This window comes from Amblyraja radiata, unplaced genomic scaffold (assembly GCF_010909765.2).
Source record: "Amblyraja radiata isolate CabotCenter1 unplaced genomic scaffold, sAmbRad1.1.pri scaffold_417_ctg1, whole genome shotgun sequence".
NCBI classification, from domain to species: domain Eukaryota; kingdom Metazoa; phylum Chordata; class Chondrichthyes; order Rajiformes; family Rajidae; genus Amblyraja; species Amblyraja radiata.
This window is the reverse complement of record NW_022630526.1, coordinates 128,320-146,293: the sequence shown is the minus strand read 5'-3', so window position 1 is coordinate 146,293 and position 17,974 is coordinate 128,320. Positions and strand designations below refer to the sequence as shown.

General features: G+C 52.9%; 1 protein-coding gene across 1 annotated transcript in view; it reads left to right on the top strand.

Moving 5' to 3' along the window:
• Positions 1-3,713: 3,713 nt before the first annotated feature.
• ipo4 (importin 4) overlaps positions 3,714-17,974 on the top strand; it is a gene marked incomplete at its 3' end in the record, with an annotated part of 40,703 nt that continues 26,442 nt past the window's right edge. The window contains exons 1-5 of the mRNA XM_033016687.1: positions 3,714-3,956; positions 7,929-8,015; positions 8,632-8,711; positions 9,562-9,603; positions 12,505-12,634. Of these exons, the coding sequence (XP_032872578.1) occupies positions 3,891-3,956; positions 7,929-8,015; positions 8,632-8,711; positions 9,562-9,603; positions 12,505-12,634 (405 nt within the window). The remainder of the gene's footprint in view (positions 3,957-7,928; positions 8,016-8,631; positions 8,712-9,561; positions 9,604-12,504; positions 12,635-17,974) is intronic.

Here is a 17,974-nt window from a genome sequence, read left to right as displayed (position 1 = left end):
AGGGAGAATGAGGAGGGAAGAGACAGTAACCTTAAGACTTTTGCCTCCATCAGTGAGGAGGTGCCTGATGAACTCACTGTGGTGGATGTTAATTTGTGTTTATTGTGTGTTTTGTTGTTTACTATTATATGTATGGCTGCAGGCAACAACATTTCGTTCAGACCGAAAGGTCTGAATGACAAATAAAGGATCTAATCTAATCCTGTCGGGACCGGCCGGGACTACAGCTTCAGCGGCGGCACAGCGCTGGGATACCAACACAGAGCGGGCGATGCCTTACCGGATCGCGGTAAGCTCCGGAGTGCTGTGGCCGCCGACACCCAACATCGCGGAGCTGTGGCTGCGGGTGTCCGGCCGCCGGCGGCGCTGGATTTGGAGCGCCGCGGAGCCTGGGATCGAGTTCGCCGGGGTCGGTGCTCCAACCGGCGCGGCCTGAGGACTACGAGTGCCCTGGTCTCCGGGGAGGAGGCAGCCGCTCCAGACTTTCCAAGCCGCTGAGGAATGTTCACCCGACGCCGGAGTTCCAACTTCCTCCGACCTACCGGACACCGCCCCCGGACTCGACCTACCGGACACTGCCGCCGGACCCGACCTACCGGACACCGGACCCGACCTACCGGACATTGCCGCCGGATCCGCCCTACCCGGCATCGCCGCCGCAACACACCCGACTCATCTCGCCGCACCACCGCTATGGCCGCCCCGCCGACCATCCACCCACCGGGACCACCCACCCACGCATCGCCCGCGGACCCCGACTCAACTGCCACTGGACTCCGACCATCGGGTCCGGTGATCCTTGACCCGCGCCACTCCACCCCCCTCCAGCAACCCACAGCCGTCGCCTTACCTGGAGCCTGGACTCTGCACTGGGCCTGGAGCCTCCACGCTGCTTACTCCCACTCTCCTGGGCTTGACTCCACTGGGTCCTAGCGCCCGTCTGCCCAGCCTTGCTAACCTCAGTGGCTGCTCCACTGACCCTCCCCCATCCCCCCCCAACCATGTCACACCCGCTCTTCCCCACCCACATTACAGCCCTCTCTCCCCCCCACCCCCTGACCACCCACCACCCCTCCAACACCAACAACCCCCCCCCCCCACACATCGCCCCGTCCCCAGTCCACCCACCTGCCTTCCTCTGGCCCCAACTCCCATCCCTGCCGGGTGTTCACCATCCCCCCCGACCTCCCCCTCTCCCACACCGAACGGTCTGTCCTCAGCAGAGGTCTTACCTTTGTCCCCCTCCGTCCCCATCTCAATGAGTTCCGCGCCCACTGTGAATTGGAGCACTTCTACCGTCGCCTCCGCCTCACAGCGCACTTCCATGGGAAGGAGTCCTCGCCCCCCAATGATGACCCTTTTTCCCGTCTCCAACGCACCCCCTCCTCGTGGAACCCCTCTCGTAAAGTCCCGGCTCTGGAACTCTTTATCCAGAACTGCCGCCGCGACGTCAACCGCCTCAACTTCTCCACTCCCCTGTCTCACTCTAATCTCTCCCCCCCTGAACGCACTGCCATTGAATCACTACGCAAAATCACTGGGTTATCAAACCAGCCGACAAGGGAGGTGCCGTGGTAGTCTGGCGCGTCGATCTCTACAAAGCTGAGGCCACGCGCCAACTCTCGGACACCTCCTCCTACTTACCCTTGGACCATGACCCCACTGACGAGCACCAGGCCACCATATCTAGCACCATCACCGACTTCATCAATTCCCACGCCCTGCCCGACCAAGCTTCCAACCTCATCGTTCCCCAGCCCCGCACGGCCCGTTTTTACCTTCTCCCCAAAATCCACAAACCCGGCTCTCCCGGCAGACCCATTGTCCCTGCTTGTTCGTGCCCCACCAAACTCATCTCCACATACCTTGACTCCATACAATCCCCCTTGGTCAAATCCCTTCCCACCTATGTTCTAGACACCTCAGACACTCTCCGCCACCTCCGCGCATTCCACTCTCTAGGCCCTCACCCCCTCATCTTCACCATGGATTTCCAGTCACTCTACACCTCCATCCCCCACCAGGATGGCCTTAAAGCCCTCCGGTTCTTCCTCGACCAGAGGAGCAACCTATACCCAGCCACTGACACCCTCCTCCGCCTAGCGTAGTTGGTCCTCACCCTCAACAACTTTACGTTTGACTCCTCCCATTTCCTCCAAACACAAGCACACGCATGGGCCCCAGCTATGCCTGCCTCTTTGTCGGATACGTCGAACAATCCTTGTTCAATACGTACCAGGGCCCCATCCCCGACCTCTACATCCGTTACATTGACGACTGTTTTGGGGCCACCTCCTGCACCCACACACAACTGACTGACTTCATCCACTTCACCACCAACTTCCATCCGGCACTCCAATGCACCTGGACCATTTCCGACACTTCCCTACCATTCTCTGACCTCACCATCTCCATCGCAGGGGACAAACTTCTGACCGACATACACTACAAACCAACTGACTCACATGGCTATCTGGACTACACGTCTTCCCACCCTGCCCGCTGTAAAGACTCCATCCCCTACTCCCAATTCCTCCGCCTACGCCGCATCTGCTCCCAGGATGAGACGTTCCACACCAGGGCATCTGAAATGTCCTCGTTCTGCAGGGAACGGGGATTCCCCTCCGCCACCATAGATGAGGCTCGCACCAGGGTCTCATCCATACCCCGCAACACTGCTCTCTCTCCCCATCCCCGCACTCGCAAGGGCAGAGTCCCCCTAGTCCTCACCTTTCACCCCACCAGCCGGCAAATACAACAAATAATCCTCCGCCATTTCCGCCACCTCCAACGTGACCCCACCACTCGCCACATCTTCCCATCTCCCCCTGTCTGCCTTCCGCAAAGACCGCTCCCTCCGCAACTCCCTTGTCAATTCTTCCCTTCCCTCCCGTACCACCCCCTCCCCGGGCACTTTCCGTTGCAACCGCAAGAAATGCAACACCTGTCCCTTCACCTCCCCCCTCGACTCCATTCAAGGACCCAAGCAGTCGTTCCAGGTGCGACAAAGGTTCACCTGTATCTCCTCCAACCTCATCTACTGCATCCGCTGCTCTAGATGTCAGCTGATTTACATCGGGGAGACTAAGCGGAGGTTGGACGATCGTTTCGCCGAACACCTCCGCTCAGTCCGCAATAACCTACCTGACCTCCCGGTGGCTCAGCACTTCAACTCCCCCTCCAATTCCCAATCCGACCTCTCTGTCCTGGGTCTCCTCCATTGCCAGAGTGAGCAACAGCGGAAATTGGAGGAACAGCACCTCATATTCCGCCTGGGTTGCTTGCATCCGGATGGCATGAACGTTGAATTCTCCCAGTTTTGCTAGCCCTTGCTGTCTCCTCCCCTTCCTTAACCCTCGAGCGATCTCCTCCCATCCCCCCGCCCTCGGGCTCCTCCTCCTCCCTTTTTCCTTCCTTCTCCCCCCCACCAGTCTGAAGAAGGGTTTCGCTGGTGGCGCTGCTGGACCTCCCGGCCTGTAGTGGCGCTGCAGCTGCCCCCGGTCGCCAGGCGTTGCTGGACCTCCCGGCCGCTAGTGGCGCTGCAGCCGACCCCGTTAGACAGCCGTTGCAGGACCTCCCGGCCTGTAGTGGCGCTGCAGCCGCCCCCGTTGTTGGACCTCCCGCCCGCTAGTGGCACTGTAGTCGCCAGGCGTTGCTGGACCTCCCGGCCGCTAGTGGCGCTGCATCCACCCCGGTCGCCGCGCCGCCTCCACGCTGCCTCACGTCAGACAGACAGAGCCGGCGCTGAGGGGGAGGGGGGGGGCTGCGGCCGCCAGTCGGAAGCACGTTGCCGGCAGGAGAGGCTGCGCGGCTACGGGCACCGGCGGGAGAGAGAGAGAGAGAGAGAGAGACAGAGAGAGAGAGAGACAGAGCGAGAGAGAGGGGCGGCGATGGCCGACTTCCTGGAGAAGATCCTCAACAACCTGCTGGAGCCCGACACGGCGCTGATCCAGCAGGTGAGTGGGGGCCGGGGGGGGAGGAGGGGGCTCGAGCGCTGAGGACCAACCGCCAGCGGCGCCTCGCGGCCCTTCAAACACACCGCGCTCTGCGGGGGCGGGGCCTGGACAATGGGGGCGGGGCCGGGACAATGGGGGCGAGGCCTGGACAATGGGGGAGGGGCCTGGACAATGGGTAAGGGGCCTGTACAATGGGGGCGAGGCCTGTACAATGGGGGCGTGGTCTTGACAATGGGGGAGGGGCCTGGACAATGGGGGCGGGGTGAGGGTCTCACTCAGAGTGGTAAATCTGTGGAACTCTGCCACAGAATGTAGTTGAGGCCACTGTTCATTGGCTATATTTAAGAGAGAGTTAGATGTGGCCCTTGTGGCTAAAGGGATCAGGGGGTATGGAGAGAAGGCAGGCACAGGATACCGAGTTGGATGATCAGCCATGATCATATTGAATGGCGGTGCAGGCTCGAAGGGCCGAATGGCCTACTCCTGCACCTATTTTCAATGTTTCAATGAAGGGGCTGGACACTGGGGACAGTGCCTGGACAACGAGGGGGCGGGGCCTGGACAATGTGGGCGTGGCCTTGACAATGAGGGTGGGGTCTGTACACTGGGGACGGGGTCATAGGGAGGGGCCTGGACAATGAGGAGAGTGGCTAGGCTTATGAGGGGGGGAGGGTATATGCTAAAAGAGGTGGGGGCTGGCCGATGGGTGTGTGGCTAGGATAATGAGGGGACGTGGCTTGGATAATGTGGTCGAGGGGGGCGGGAGGGAGCAGGGATCTGAGGATGGGGCAGGCCAGAAACGGGCAGTGCCTACACCTTGTTTATTTCCTCTTTACCTGTTCTACTTACCTATGGTACGATCTGCCTGAGTAACACACAAAACAAAGTTTCTCACTGTATCTCGGTGCACGTGACAATAATGAACCAGTGCCGATAGAAAATCAGTTCTCAGCTCTGCATGAAGGACAGAATTTCAAAGGTTCGGCCCCTTTGAGGAACGATGCCCAATCTCCTGGGCACTGCCCAGGATGGCCCCGTGTACCCGGAATCCACAGCCTCAGGATTCAATCAGCCCTTGGTGTTTCCCTTTCATGCCCGTACCTGTCAGCGAGATCGCATCACGCTGTTTAAACACACCATTACACTGTCTATCCTCTAACCATCATCTTTATCCTTGTAAATCTCTTGAACCCGACTCCATAGTAAATCATTCCCCCTCGTCTGGAGAATGCAACCACGCTGACTATTTCATCTCAGTGAGGCCCTGCAGGGTGCACAGATAGGGCTGATTAATAGACAATTGGTACAGGAGTAGGCCATTCGGTCTTTCGAGCCAGCGCCGCCATTCAATGTGATCATGGCTGATCATCCCCAATCAGTACCCCGTTCCTGCCTTCTCCCCATATCCCCTGACTCCGCTTTGTTTAAGAGCCCAATCTAGCTCTATCTTGAAAGTAGCCAGAGAACCGGCCACCACCGCCCTCTGAGGCAGAGAATTCCACAGACTCACAACTCCCTGTGAGAAAAAGTGTTTCCTCGTCTCCGTTCTAAATGCCTTACTCCTTATTCTTAAACTGTGGCCCCTGGTTCTGGACTCCCCGAACATCGGGAACATGTTTCCTGCCTCTAGCGTGTCCAAACCTTTAATAATCTTATATGTCTCAATAAGATACCCTCTCATCCTTCTAAATTCCAGAGTGTACAAGCCCAGCCGCTCCGCTTAACTTATGATGAGCGTTTGATGGCACTGGGCCTGTACTCGCTGGAGTTTAGAAGGATGAGGGGGTGACCTCATTGAAAATGACCGAATGGTGAAAGGCCTGGATAGAGTGGATATATAGATGACGTTTACACTTGTGGGAGAGTCTTGGACCAGAGGCCATAGCATCAGAATAAAAGGATGTACTTTATTGGGAGAGACTAGGACCAGAGGGCACAGCCTCAATTAAAGGACATGCCGTCCATAATGTTTGGGACAAAGACCCATCATTTATTTATTTGCCCCAGTACTCTACAATTTGAGATTTGTAATAGAAAAAAAGCACATGTGGTTAAAGTACACGTTGTCAGATTTTAATAAAGGCCATTTTTATACATTTTGGTTTCACCATGTAGAAATCACAGCAGTGTTTATACAGAGTCCCCCCATTTCAGGACACCATAATTTTGAGACACAGCAATGTCATGCAAATGAAAGTAGTCATGTTTAATATTTTGTTGCATATCCTTTGCGTGCAATGACTGCTTGAAGTCTGTGATTCATGGACATCACCAGTTGCTGGGTGTCTTCTCTGGTGATGCTCTGCCAGGCTTGTATTGCAGCCTGTATTGCATCTTTAGTTAATGCTTGTTTTGGGGGCTACTCGCCTTCAGTTTTCTCTCTAGCATATAAAAGGCATGCTCAATTGGGTTCAGATAGGGTGATGGACTTGGCCACTCAAGAATCGACCATTTTTTAGCTTTGAAAAACTCCTTTGTTGCTTCAGCAGTATGTTTGGGATCATTGTCTTGCTGTGAAATGAACCACCGGCCAATGAGTTTTGAGACATTTGTTTGAACTTGAGCAGATAGGATGTGTCTATACACTTCAGAATTCATTAAGCTACTGCCACCAGCAGTTGTATCATCAATGAAGATGTGAGTTCAGCAGCCATACATCCCCAGGCCATAACACACCCACCAACGTGTTTCACAGATGAGGCGGTATGCTTTGGATCTTAGGCAGTTCCTTCTCTCCTCCATACTTTGCTCTTACCATCACTCTGATATGTTAATCTTCGTCTCATCGTCCGCAAGACCTTTTTCCAGAACTGTGGTTGCTCTTTTAAGTACTTCTTGGCAAACTGTAGCCCGGCCATCCTATTTTTGCGGCTAACCAGTGGTTTGCATCTTGCAGTGTAGCCTCTGTATTTCTGTTCATGAAGTCTTCTGCAGGCAGTGGTCATTGACAAATCCACACCTGAAGAGTATTTATCCTACTTTTTGAGAAAGGCGGGAGAGAGAAAATTAGAGACTAGTTAGCCTGACATCGGTGGTGGGGAAGATGCTGGAATCAATTATAAAAGATGAAATAGCGACACATTTGGATTGCAGTAACAGGATTTTCACCCAGAGAGTTGTGAGTCTGTGGAATTCTCTGCCTCAGAGGGCGGTGGAGGCCGGTTTTCTGGACACTTTCAAGAGAGAGCTAGATTGGGCTCTTGAAGATAGCAGAGTTAGGAGATATGGGGAGAAGGCAGGAACGGGGTACTGATTGGAGATGATCAGCCATGGTCACAATGAATGGCGGTGCTGGCTTGAAGGGCCGAATGGCCTACTCCTGCACCTATTGTCTATTGTTTCTGATGTTGAACAGGTGTTTGGGGATTTTTCTTTATTATAGAGAGAATTCTTCTGTCATCAGCTGTGGAGGTCTTCCTTGGCCTGCCAGTCCTTTTGCGATTAGTAAGCTCACCGGTGCTCCCTTTCTTCTTAATGATGTTCCAAACAGTTGATTTTGGTAAGCCTAAGGTTTGGCTGATGTCCCTAACAGTTTTATTCCATTTCTCATAATTGACTTTCATTGGCACAACTTTGGTGCTCATATTGATAAACAGCAATAACATTTTCCAAATGTGATGGAAAGACTGGAGGAAAGATGAGGTGCTGAGAGCTCTCTTATGCCTGCATGAAGGAGGCAATTAAACACACCTGAGCAATTACAGACACCTGCAAAGCCATGTGTCCCAAACATTATGGAGGGCACTGTAGCTTTAGAAAGGAGATGAGAGGGAGTTTCTTCAGCCAGAGGGTGGTGAATCAAGTTTAGGCAGAAGAGATTCTATTAACCTAACATTATGTTCGGCATGGACATTGTGGGCCGAAGGGCCTGCTCCTGTGCTGTACTGTGCTTTGGGGAGGGTGTGGAGTGGGAATGGTGGCAGGGCTCAGTGCGCTGTGGAGTGTGTAACTTACTGCTCTTCCTGCCCACAGGCCACAGCTCAGTTGAAGGAGGCGTTTAAGGACCCGTCAGTGGTCCCTGCTCTCTGCACAATCCTCGCAAGTGCACCAAACCCTCAGGTAAGGAACGGGCTTCACACTTCCATCAGACAGAGTTAGTACAAGCTGCTGCTTCCAGCGGCAGGAGGGTGAGGGGCGGGGGGGCAGGGGAGGGGGGGCAGAGGTTGAGAAATAAAATAAGGGGAAACCTGATACATTTTCAGTAAAACTATTCATTTGAAAAGCCGCGTGGAAGAGTTGCCGAAGCAAATTCATGCAGGAAAGAGAAATAAAGAGTGCTGGGATTAATTGGATCTCTCTCTATTTCCCCTCTTTCTTTTTCTCTCTCTCTCTCCCTTTCCCTCCCCTCCTTTCCCCCCTCTCTTCATCCCCTCTCTCCCTCCCCCTCTCTCTTCCTCTGCACTCTCTCTCTCTCTCTTTCACCCCCACAGCTTTCTCCACCTTCCCCCACCACCCTTTCCTTTCCCGGTGAGTTTAAGGACGGTGTTTTTGAGTGGGTTGTGTTGGTGCTGTGGGAATGTCGAGGCGTTTCCAGGCTCGGTGGCAGGCACCCGGCTGCCCTCCACTGGTGGAAGCTGTTTCACCCCTACACTGCTTTGTCTCCGGGTGCCTCTCGCTTCACTTCCTGCTCCAGCTATCGGCAGCTCACCCTTTTCTTCCCCCCCACCTGCTTTAGATACGTCAGTTTGCAGCAGTGCTCGTGAGGAGAAGAGTGGCCAAACACTGGAAGAAACTCTCCGTTGAACTGAAAGAGAAGTATGTGATTGATCTTTTCAATTTCCTCCTAGTAAGAAGGGATGGTTTCTCACGGAGGGCATCACGGCCTCTTCCCTCTGTGGGTTCTAGAGGAAGGGACGGGTCTGCTTATTGCACCCTCATACACCCAAAGTCACACCCAGCCCAAAGTCGAGCCGGCAAAGGCCTCCACCTTGTTTGTTAACGGTATGGAGGGAGCTATATTTTCTGTCTGACCCCAGGAGTGTGTGTCTGTGTGATGGGATGGTGCATAGGGGAGTTTCACTCAGTGTGTGTCTGACCCCAGGAGTGTGTGTGTGTGTGATGGGACGATGCGTAGGGAGTTTCACCCTGTGTGTGTCTGTGACCCCAGGAGTGTGTGTTTATGGCCCTGACCACGGGTGAACAAGGAGGAGGACTGACTGAACTTTGTGCCTTCCACCACAATGAAGAATGCAGTGGTGGATGTTTGTGTTAAATCTTATTGTGTATTGTGTGTTCTTTTTTAAGTGTATCGCTGCTGGCAAATTCATTTCACTGCACCTTTGGGTGTATGTAACGAATAAAATTGACTTTTGAACCCAGGAGTGTGTGTGTGTGTGTGTGTGATAGGAAGATGCGTAGGGAGCTTCACTCTGGGTGTGTCTGACCCAGGGAGTTTGTGTGTCTGACCCCAGGAGTGTGTGTGTGCCTGACCCTGTCCCTGGGGGTGTGGGGGGGGTTTCACTCTGTGTGTGACAGGGTGGAGGGAGTTTAGCTGTATTATATGCGCACGGTCCCCGCCCCGGGTATATGCAATAGGGTACATTTACTCTGTTATTGAATCCTCAATGTAGGTTCTAACAATTCTGTGTTTTTGCTTTCCCTCCAGTTTAAAGCCAGTGGTTTTGCAGTCTCTCCAGCAGGAACATGAGTAAGTGTCAGACCTGCATCATAATCATACTTTATTAGCCAAGTATGTTTTGCAACGTACGAGGAATTTGATTTGCCGTACTGTCATACCAATAAAAAGCAACAAGATACACAAAATACATCTTAACATAAACATCCACCACAGTGACTCCTCCATATTGCTCACTTGATAGAAGGCGGGGAAAAACTTCAATCTCTTCCCTTCTTTGTTCTCCTCGAGCCTTCCGTTGGCGGGACGATCTTGGCTCCTGTAGCCCAATGGTCTGGCCCTCTGCATCAGGGCAATCAAGCTCCTGCATCGGGGGGGGGGATCCCCGCGCCAGGCGATCGGACCCCGGGTCGGGGCTAGTCGAACCTTCTGCATCGTTGGAGCTTCCCGACATCGGTCTCTACCCGAGACTGCCAGCTCCTCGATAGTGAAATCCGTAGACTGTGGTTGGAGCGTCGATCCCAGGCAAGGGATCGCAGGCTCCGATGGTAAGTCCACGTCCCCGCGGTGGGGCTCAAGGTCAGTCCCGAGCAAGGCCTCCAGCTCCACGATGTTAGGCCGCAGAGCGACCGGAGATACGATCCGGAAAGACTGAAAAAATGTTTCCCCCGACTCCCTCCCCCACCCACCACATAAAACAAACCAGAGAACATCAACACAAACTTTTAAAACACACTAAAAATAACAAATAAAAGACAAAAAGACAGACAGACTGACTGTTGGCGAGGCTGCCATCGTGCGGAGTGCCCTAGTGGTACATTCAGGGATTTGAGGCTGGAGACTGCTGCCCATTGGGAAGTGTGGATAGTGGTGGCGAGGGAGCAGTGAGAATGGGAGCTGGCAGCTCCCGCTATATCGCACCTCTGGGTGACAAGGGTGGCAACTTGCAGAAAGGCATTTCCCACCCCTGCCACCGCCCACGGTGCCAGTAATAGATTTGTGTGCACCATAAAGTGGTTGTTGCTTCAACACGTTCATAGAACAGTCTAGTGCAGGAAGGAACTGCAGATGCTGGTTTGTGCCAAAGATAGACACAAAATGCTGGAGTAACTCAGCGGGACAGGCAGCGTCTGGAGAAAACCCAGAGCCCCACTGTTCTGTAAAATCTACCATCTACAGAACAGCGATGTCAGGGTTTTGAATTAATATGGACAGGGATGTTGAAGTTGCCAATGTGGCTTTAGTGTAGCAGGGTAAGTGCCGTTTTAATGGACCCAGACCAGTTCTGATCGGGAAGTCTAGTTTTAGGTTAGTTTATTTGAGTGAGCGGTATACGCGTAATGGTAGGTGCAACATGATGCAAAGATTGTGTTGCAATCTGAAATGCATTTCGTTGTCTCTGTACTGTACACTGACAATGACAATTAAAATTGAATCTGAATCTGAATCTGAATCAGTGAAGGGCAAGGTGGACAGAAATGCTGGAGAAACTCAGCGGGTGAGGCAGCATCTATGGAGCGACGGAATAGGTGACGTTTCGGGTCGAGACCCGAAACGTCACCTATTCCGTCGCTCCATAGATGTAGGTTTGTAAGTTAATTGGCTTCGGTAAAATTGTAAAAGAACATTGTTCCCAGTATGTAGGGTGTGTTAGTGTATGGGGTGATCGCTGGTCGGCACAGACTCGTTGAATGGTTAGGCCTATGTCCGTGCTGGATCTCTAAAGTCGAAATGGATTTCTGTCAAGAAGCTGAACCAAGTAGTCTGAAGAAGTGTCTCGACCCGAATCGTCACCTATTCCTTCGCTCCATAGATGCTGCCTCACCCACTGAGTTTCTCCAGCATTTTTGTCTACCTTCGATTTTTCCAGCATCTGCAGTTCCTTCTTAAACAGTGAAGAGCAAGAGTCACCAGACCGACTGGCAGCTTCTCCAGGAAGTTGGTGTTGAAAGAGGTGATTTGTTCAGGAGTGGGATTGCAGTGGGGAAGAAGCTGGTCTTAAGTCTGGGCCTCCCGACTCTGGAAAAGAGAAAAGGGAATGACCAGGGTGAAGTTACTTCCAGCCTTCCTGACGCAATAGGTCGGGGCATTGAATATATGAGTCGGGAACTTTTATCCTGAATATAAGAGTCAGCAACTCATGTTGCAGCTTCCTAGAATTTTGGTCGGGCGGCATTTGGAGTATTGCATGCAGTTCTGGCTGCCCCATTACAGGGAAGGATGTGGAGGCTTTGGAGAGGGTGCAGAAGAATGACATAGCTACAAGGAGAGGTTCGACAAATTCGGATTGTTTTCTCTGGAGCGTCAGAGGTTGAGGGGAGACCTGAAAGAACAGTACAAAATAATGTGAGGCATAGATAGGGTAGACAGTCAGAATCTTTGTCCCCAGGATGGAAATGTCAAAGACAACAAAGGGCACAGGTTTAACTTCAACCTGAGGGTGAAGGTTTTTATTACACAGAGAGTGGAACATGCTGCAGGGGGTGGTGGTGGTGGCAGAAACATTAGTGGTGTTTAAAGGTAGACAAAAATGCTGGGGAAACTCAGCGGGTGAGGCAGCATCCATGGAGCGAAGGGAATAGGCGACGTTTCGGGCCTATTTCCTTCACTCCATAAATGCTGCCTCGCCCGCTGAGTTTCTCCAGCATTTTTGTCTAACTTCGATTTCCAGCATCTGCAGTTCCTTCTTTAACATAGTGTTTAAAGTGCTTTTTTAGACAGGCACATGGATACGGAGGGATATGGATCATGTGCAGGCAGAGGAGATGTTCAGCAGGGACATTGTGGGCCGAAGGGCCTGTTCCTGTGCTCAGCATGCCTGGGGCTTAGTTTGCTCCCTCTGTACCTTTGCGCTGTGCGAGTGTCTGATCCAGACGTGAATATGGGAAACTGCTCTGGGATGGTTGGCGAGCGGCAGTGTCCACGCCAGATCCTGGCGGGCCGTTCTCATCTTCTTTCTCTCCCCGTTCACAGGCACAAGGTGCGGCATTCTGTAGCCCAGCTGGCTGCCATCATCGTCAAACACGAAACGCCAGAGAAATGGCCCCAGCTACTTCAGTTTATAACCCAGTGGACGAAGAGCAGCGTTCCGGGGGAGAGACAGGTGGGTGTGGTGGGCGCGGGCGGGCGGGCGAGTGGTGGCGATGTAAGATAACAAGCGTGCTGACGTGGGTGCAGCCGGTTAAATGATGAGCTCCAGGCAAAGCTAGGTGTGAAACACTCCAAAGATATACATTGGTAGACAAAAATGCTGGAGAAACTCAGCGGGTGAGGCAGCATCTATGGAGCGAAGGAATAGGTGATGTTTCGGGTCGAGACCCTTCTTCAGACTGATGTGGGGGTGTCACACTAACCAACCTTCGCTCGGTTCGCACTAACAAACCTGATCTCCCGGTGGCCCAACACTTCAAATCCCTCTCCCATTCCCAATCCGACCTTTCTGTTCTGGGCTTCTTCCATGGCCAGAGTGAGTGCCACAGCAAATTGGAGGAGCAGCATCTCATATATTGCTTGGGCAGTTTACACCCCAGCGGTATGAACATTGACTTCTCCAATTTCAGGTAGTCCTTGCTTTCGCCTCCTTCCCCTCCCCTTCCCAGCTCTCCCACAGCCTACTGTCTCCGCCTCTTCCTTTCTTCTACCCCCCACCCTCAAATCAATCTGAAGAAGGGTCTCGACCCGAAACGTCACCTATTCCTTTGCTCCATAGATGCTGCCCCTGAGTTTCTCCAGCATTTTTGTCTACCTTTGATTTTTCCAGCATCTGCAGTTCTTTCTTAAAGCTATACATTGGCTTGGATCACGTGCAGGCCGAGGGTGGTGGGGGCCTGGAACACATTGCCAGGAGTGGCGGTGGAGGCAGATATAATAGTGCCGTTTAAGAAGCTTTTAGACAGGCAGCGCAAGGATCACTTGCAGGCGGATGAGATTAGTTCAGCTAGGCAGCATGTTCAACACAAAAATTGTGGGCCGAAGGGCCTGCTCCTGTGCTGTACTGTTCTATGTTCATTGTTTAACTGGGGAACATAATTCAAGTAATTACAGTGCCCTCCATAATGTTTGGGACAAAGACCCGTCATTGATTTATTTGCCTCTGTACTCCACAATTTGAGATTTGTAATTAAAAAAATCACATGTGGTTAAAGTGCACATTGTCAGATTTTATTAAACTCTATTTTTATACATTTTTGATTAAAATCTGACAATGTGCACTTTAACCACATGTGATTTTTTTCTATTACAAATCTCAAATTGTGGAGTACAGAGGCAAATAAATCAATGATGGGTCTTTGTCTCAAACATTGTGTAACTAAAGTGGCACAGTGGTGCAGCTTGTAGAGCTGCTGCCTCAGGTGCTGGCAGTGTGGAGTTTGCACGTTCTCCCTGTGACCGCATGGATTTCCTCCGGGTACATCGGTTTTATCCCACATTCCAAAGACGTGCAGGTTTGTAGGTTGATTGGCCCTCTGTAAATTGCCCCCTAGTGTGTAGGGTGGATGAGAAATTGAGAGAACATAGAACTAAGGTCAGCGGGTGATTGATGGTCGGCATGGTGGGCCGATGGGCCTGTTTCCATGCTGTATCTCCAAACTAAACTAAAGATACAACATAGAACCAAGGCCCTTGGGCCCACCGAGTACACACCGACCCCTTAAGGATAAGGGGTCGGCCATTTAGAACGGAGACGAGGAAACACTTTTTCTCACAGAGAGTTGTGAGTCTGTGGAATTCTCTACCTCAGAGGGCGGTGGAGGCCGGTTCTCTGGATACTTTCAAGAGAGAGCTAGATGGGGCTCTTAAAGATAGCAGAGTCAGGGGATATGGGGAGAAGGCAGGAACGGGGTACTGATTGGGGATGATCAGCCATGATCACGTTGAATGGCGGTGCTGGCTCGAAGGGCCGAATGGCGTACTCCTACACCAATTGTCTATTGACCATTGATGACCCGTTCACGCTGGTTGGTATCTTATCCCACCTTTACATGTTGGAAACAAAACTCAAAAAGTGCTGGAGGAACTCAGTGGGCCAGGCAGCATTTATGGGGAGTACGGATAGATAATGTTTCAGGTACATTCTGTAGACTGGCTCAGCGGATCAAGCAGCATCCATGGAGGGTTCAGACAGAGGTGACATTTTGGGTCACGAGCCTTCTTCAAACTGATTGCAGTGGGGGGGGGGGGGGGGGGGGGGGGGGGGGGCAAGCTGGAAAAGAGAGGTGGGGATGGGGCAAAGCCTGGCACGTGACAGGTAGATCAATGCAAAATACTGGAGTAACAGCAGGACAAACAGCTGAGTGCTGACCCGAAACCGTCACCCGTTCCTCCCCTCCAGAGACGCTGCCCGTCCCGCTGAGTTACTCCAGCATTTTGTGTCTATCTTCGGTTTAAACCAGTGTCTGCAGTTCCTTCCTAGACTTGACAAGTAGATACAGGTGAGGAAGGAGGGGGATGATTGGCAGATGGGTGCAGTAGGTGGCTGGAGGTGATACGATAGTGGTGTTCAAGAAAACAGGCATGTGGATATGCAGGGAATGGAGGGAAATGGATCACGTGCAGGTAGATGAGAGTTGGTCTTCTTGTGGCAGTTTTGAGGAAGGATGAGCTGCCTTTGGATACAGTCCAGAGGAGGTTTACCAGAATGATCTTGGGGATGACCGAGTTAACATATGATGAGCGTTTGACGGCACTGGGCCTGCACTCGCTGGAGATTAGAAGGAGGGACCTCATTGAAATGTACTAATTAGTGAAAGGCCTGGATAGATTGGATGTGGAGAGGATGTTTCCACTGGTGGGAGATTCTAAGACCAGAGGTCACAGCCACAGATTAAAAGGAGACCTCATGAACACCACTATCGTATCTGCCTCCAGCGCCAACCCTGGCTCTCCGCACTTCCATGGGAAGGAGTCCTCGCCCCCCAATGATGACCCTTTTTCCCGTCTCCAACGCACCCCCTCCTCGTATAACCCCTCTCGTAAAGTCCCGGCTCTGGAACTCTTTATCCAGAACTGCCGCCGCGACGTCAACCGCCTCAACTTCTCCACTCCCCTGTCTCACTCTAATCTTTCCCCCTCTGAACGCACTGCCATTGAATCACTCCGCAAAAACCCAGATTGGGTCATCAAACCAGCCGACAAGGGAGGGGCCGTGGTAGTCTGGCGCGTCGATCTCTACAAAGCTGAGGCCACGCGCCAACTCTCGGACACCTCCTCCTACTTACCCTTGGACCATGACCCCACTGACGAGCACCAGGCCACTATTTCTAGCACCATCACCGACTTCATCAATTCCCATGCCCTGCCCGACCAAGCTTCCAACCTCATCGTTCCCCAGCCCCGCACGGCCCGTTTTTACCTTCTCCCCAAAATCCACAAACCCGGCTCTCCCGGCAGACCCATTGTCTCTGCTTGTTCGTGCCCCACCGAACTCATCTCCACATACCTTGACTCCATCCTATCCCCCTTGGTCAAATCCCTCCCCACCTATGTTCTAGACACCTCAGACACTCTCCGCCGCCTCCACGCATTCCACTCTCTGGGCCCTCACCCCCTCATCTTCACCATGGATGTCCGGTCACTCTACACCTCCATCCCCCACCAGGATGGCCTCGGAGCCCTCCGGTTCTTCCTCGACCAGAGGAGCAACCTATACCCAGCCACTGACACTCTCCTCCGCTTAGCGGAGTTGGTCCTCACCCTCAACAACTTTACATTTGACTCCTCCCATTTCCTCCAAACACAAGGCGTAGCTATGGGCACACGCATGGGCCCCAGCTACGCCTGCCTCTTTGTCGGGTACGTTGAACAATCCTTGTTCGAGACGTACCAGGGCCCCATCCCCGACCTCTACCTCCGTTACATTGACGACTGCTTTGGGGCCACCTCCTGCACCTACACACAACTGACTGACTTAATCCACTTCACCACCAACTTCCATCCGGCACTCCAATACACCTGGACGATTTCCGACACTTCCCTACCATTCCTTGACCTCACCATCTCCATCGCAGGGGACAGACTCCTGACCGACATACATTACAAACCCACTGACTCACATGGCTATCTGGACTACACGTCTTCCCACCCTGCCCCCTGTAAAGACTCCATCCCCTACTCCCAATTCCTCCGCATACGCCGCATCTGTTCCCAGGATGAGACATTCCATACCGGGGCATCGGAAATGTCCTCGTCCTTCAGGGAACGGGGATTCCCCTCCGCCACCATAGATGAGGCTCACACCAGGGTCTCATCCATACCCCGTAACACTGCTCTCTCTCCCCATCCCCGCACTCGCAACAAGGGCAGAGTCCCTCTGGTCCTCACCTTTCACCCCACCAGCCGGCAAATACAACACATAATCCTCCGCCATTTCCGCCACCTCCAACGTGACCCCACCACTCGCCACACCTTCCCATCTCCCCCCATGTCTGCCTTCCGCAAAGACCGCTCCCTCCGCAACTCCCTCGTCAATTCTTCCCTTCCCTCCCGCACCACCCCCTCCCCGGGCACTTTCCGTTGCAACCGCAAGAAATGCAACACCTGTCCCTTCACCTCCCCCCTCGACTCCATTCAAGGACCCAAGCAGTCGTTCCAGGTGCGACAAAGATTCACCTGTATCTCCTCCAACCTCATCTACTGCATCCGCTGCTCTAGATGTCAGCTGATTTACATCGGGGAGACTAAGCGGAGGTTGGGCGATCGTTTCGCCGAACACCTCCGCTCAGTCCGCAATAACCAACCTGACCTCCCGGTGGCTCAGCACTTCAACTCCCCCTCCCATTCCCATTCAGACCTCTCCGTCCTGGGTCTCCTCCATTGCCAGAGTGAGCAACAGCGGATATTGGAGGAACAGCACCTCATATTCCGTCTGGGGACCTTGCGTCCGGATGGCATTAACATTGAATTCTCCCAATTTTGCTAGTCCTTGCTGTCTCCTCCCCTTCCTCAACCCTCTAGCTGTCTCCTCCCACCCTCCCATCCGCCAGCCCTCGGGCTCCTCCTCCTCCCCTTTTCCTTCCTTCTCCCCCCACCCCCCATCAGTCTGAAGAAGGGTTTCGGCCCGAAACGTCGCCTATTTCCTTCGCTCCATAGATGCTGCTGCACCCGCTGAGTTTCTCCAGCAATTTTGTGTGCCTTCCTGGCTCTCCTTTTCACCTCCAGTCACCTACTCCACCCATCTGCCAATCCTCCCCCTCCTTCCTCACCTGTGTCTACCTGTCACGACTAGGAAGGAACTGCAGATGCTGGTTTAAACTGAAGATTGACACAAAAACCTTTAGAAAGGAGATGAAGAGAAATGTCATTAGTCAGAGGGTGGAGAATCTGTGAAATTCTTTGCTGCAGACGGCTGTGGAGGCCAAGCCAGTGGATATTTTTAAGGTAGAGATAGATAGACTCTTGATTAGTGCGGGTGTCAGGGGTTATGGGGAGAAGGCAAGAGAATGGG